Below are 3,258 nucleotides of genomic sequence, written 5' to 3' on the forward strand. Positions count from 1 at the left end.
TCAGCATATTTTATAATTCACAACTACAACTTGGTAAATATTTTTACTGTAAGTAAGCACTGAAATAATGAAGTATGATGAGAGGCAGTAGTTTTTAATGCAAAGTTATACATTTAAATGTTCAGAGGGGCCAGGGAGGTGACATAAGAATTGTTGCCAGTTTTTCAAGAAAAGTCAAATTTTGCTTTTATAAAAAATTTTAATAAATATTCTCCTGATTTTTAAATCTCTTAAAATTAATTTTCCAAAGAACACTATGCTGTTCTGCATTGCGTGGGATACATAATTCTGTGCAATATCTGGGTGACCTTTTGTGATTTCTTACATAATAATTGAGAATGTAGTTTTTGTAATTAGGCAGCCTGGGGTTCAGGTCATGCAGACTCCTGTGGGTCATTGAACAAGTGACTCAACCATACTGCCCTTCATATTCTCACCTGTCACGTGGGATAATAATTGTAGTTCTCTCACAGGATTTATGAGGGTTAAATGAGGTAATAATGTGTATATACAGCTTAGCACAGGATGGACACATAGTAAGTATTCAAATCCATTTGGTGATGCTGATGGAAGTGAATTAAGCAAAAACTCAATTGATGGGGTTTAAATTTGAAATAGGCAAGGAAATACTGAAATGTCTGAGTATAACTGGAATGAACTAGGATAGGTTTTCTTGGAGGTTACAAATATACACTATATTTTTATAGTTTTGCATTCATGGTTTAGGGAATTATATCTAGAAAATATATCTGTTTTCTGCTCCTTTTTCTATATAGACTCAGCATGCTGATTTTCCATGTGATGCCAGCCTATGGTGGCTGGCTAGCTTGAGACCCACTGCAACCTGACAATTGCCTTCTGAAAATTTAGATGTGACCACAGAGCATCAAGAGAGGAGGTGGAAGGGAGAATTTTTCTGTTACCTGTTATGGGTCCTCCTTGTTCCAGAAGTTAGTAATTAAAATAATGGCAATGTTCCATTATTTAAGAAGATGAAAAGAGTGGTGTCTTGGTCATTAATATGTCTTAGCATCTAGAACAGTGCTCGCACATAGCAGAATCTCAATAAACATATGTAGAGTGAATAATTGGAAAGTATTTCTTTATGATGTCACATAAGGTTATTAGGTTCTATCCATATTAAACAACTTTAAGTTTTGCAGTGGTGAAGGAATAAAAGAAAGTATTTGAGATAAGCCCTGCCCACAGTTCAACAATCATACTTTTTGACATGTCTATATATAATATACCAAAAGATTGTGTCTCCATTGTTTAACCCCTTCCTCACCTCTCAGGAGGGGGCACAGAGAAGTTTAGCCTAACTCACTGACAATGAAGACTCTTCAGATCTATATGAAGCTTGAACTGTTTGTCTAGAACTTTATGATATGGTATATTTATGCATGCAGATTTTGGAGTAAATAAAACTTAATGAAACCTATCTTGAAATTAGACATTCTGATTTTAATTATTTAAATGATAAAATCATTTTAACAACAACTTCAATTTGGAAATACAATATTCACTTTTATTGGGCACAATAATTTCCTGACTATCCCATTCTAACTACAATAATGTCCTCCACACACAATTACATTTTCTTCCTCAAAATCCACTTGCCATTTTTGTTGTTCATGGATGTAAGTAATTTCATTGGTGGACTGTTCACATGATCTTAAACACTTAACTGTAATGCTCATGTTGTAAGCTATTAGAATGGGCTGGTTATCAAAGCCCACTTTGTAAATGGAATAGCCTTCTACATTTGTAACTTGTAGTTTTGCTGTTGTTTTGGGTGTTAATCATAATTGTTACTAACACAGTCTATAGGCATGGTGGCATTCTACATTGCTGCTTGAATGAATTCAATGTCTGGATGTGCTTTTAAATTCTGAGTAAAGATTTAGCACAATTCACTCCTTTCCATGAATTTTCCCTGTCACATATTTCTGCTTAATTTGATTGCATTTTGACATGTTTTAATATTTTGTATACAATTAGTACACTTCCTCTGTGTAATTTTATTTAGAAGGTTTTTGAGCGTTAAACCATTAAGCTAGGATAGATGTCATTTGTTCACACTTTCTTGAGATTTTATTTTCAGCAGAATTTTTCTTAAGACACTTATTACTTCCTTGTTTCTCAGGCTATAAATGAAAGGATTTAGTAAGGGAACTACTATTGTAAATAAAATGGCAGCTGGTATATCATTACCTCCTTCAAGCAAATTCGGTCTAATGTATATGAAAAAAATAGATCCATAGAATAATGAAACTGATGAAAAGTGGGATGCACAGGTAGAAAAGGCTTTGGCCCTTCCCTCTTTGGAGTTCATTCTGAAAATAGTAAGAAGAATATAGAGATAAGATATGAAGACACTACCTATCGTAAAGACTTGAATTGAACCTGAGAAGATGAATAGAACCAGTTCATTGATGAAAGGGTCAACACAGGAGAGTCTATACAAGGGAAGAATGTCACAGTAAAAGTGGTTGATGTGATTCGATCCACAGAAAACTAACCTAAATACAAGCCCCACATGAATCATGGAATGCAGGTTTCCAGCTATGAAGGCCCCTGTGGTCATCTGAATGCAGAGTTTCTTGGACATCATGATGTGGTACTGCAGTGGGCTGCATATAGCCACATAGCGGTCATAGGCCATTGCCGCCAGAAGAAAGCAGTCTGCAGTTTCCACAGTGCAGAGAAAATAAAACTGTACTGTACATTCATAGAGGGAAATCCTTTTGTCCTCAGAAAAGAAGTTCTCTAACATTTTCGGGGTAATGGCACAGGCACAGCAAGAATCCACAAGAGCCAGGTTTCCCAGAAAGATGTACATTGGTGTGTGAAGTCGACGGTGGGTAAATATCAGTGCCATCATACCAATATTCCCCACCATGGTGATCAGATAGACGGCAAAGAACACCACAAACAGCAGAGTCTTCAGCTCTGGGTGATCTGTAAACCCCGTGAGGATAAACTCATTTTTCATGGTATGATTTTCTTCAGCCATTCCTGACTTGTCTGAAAAACAATTGTGGAGAAATAAGGCATCAATTTATAATATGCCACAACTATTGTGATCTCTTTGGCTTAAAAGAAGGAGAGCATCTTCTGCAAGATGAAAATAAGATTTAAAAAAACCTGACAATATTGAGTGTTATCCAGGAAACAGTAAAATGGCAACCTAATTGCATTCCTAGTAAATGTATAAATTGGTGTAATCATTAGAAAATAATTTGGTAATAGATTAAA

At 35.4% G+C, this 3,258-nt stretch overlaps 1 protein-coding gene across 1 annotated transcript; it reads right to left on the reverse strand.

Annotated features, from left to right (window-relative positions):
• Positions 1–2,068: 2,068 nt before the first annotated feature.
• On the reverse strand, positions 2,069–3,047 carry LOC105477448 (olfactory receptor 5K2). The gene has a single exon (XM_011733947.2). It carries the CDS (start codon positions 3,014–3,016, stop codon positions 2,069–2,071), a length of 948 nt encoding a protein of 315 aa, XP_011732249.2. The 5' UTR covers positions 3,017–3,047.
• Positions 3,048–3,258: the final 211 nt, after the last annotated feature.

This window comes from Macaca nemestrina, chromosome 2 (assembly GCF_043159975.1).
Source record: "Macaca nemestrina isolate mMacNem1 chromosome 2, mMacNem.hap1, whole genome shotgun sequence".
NCBI lineage: Eukaryota > Metazoa > Chordata > Mammalia > Primates > Cercopithecidae > Macaca > Macaca nemestrina.

What these genes read in the sequence shown, in the direction of transcription:
- LOC105477448 (XM_011733947.2), bottom strand. Translation starts at nt 3,016, where the DNA reads ATGGCTGAAGAAAATCATACCATGAAAAATGAGTTTATCCTCACGGGG.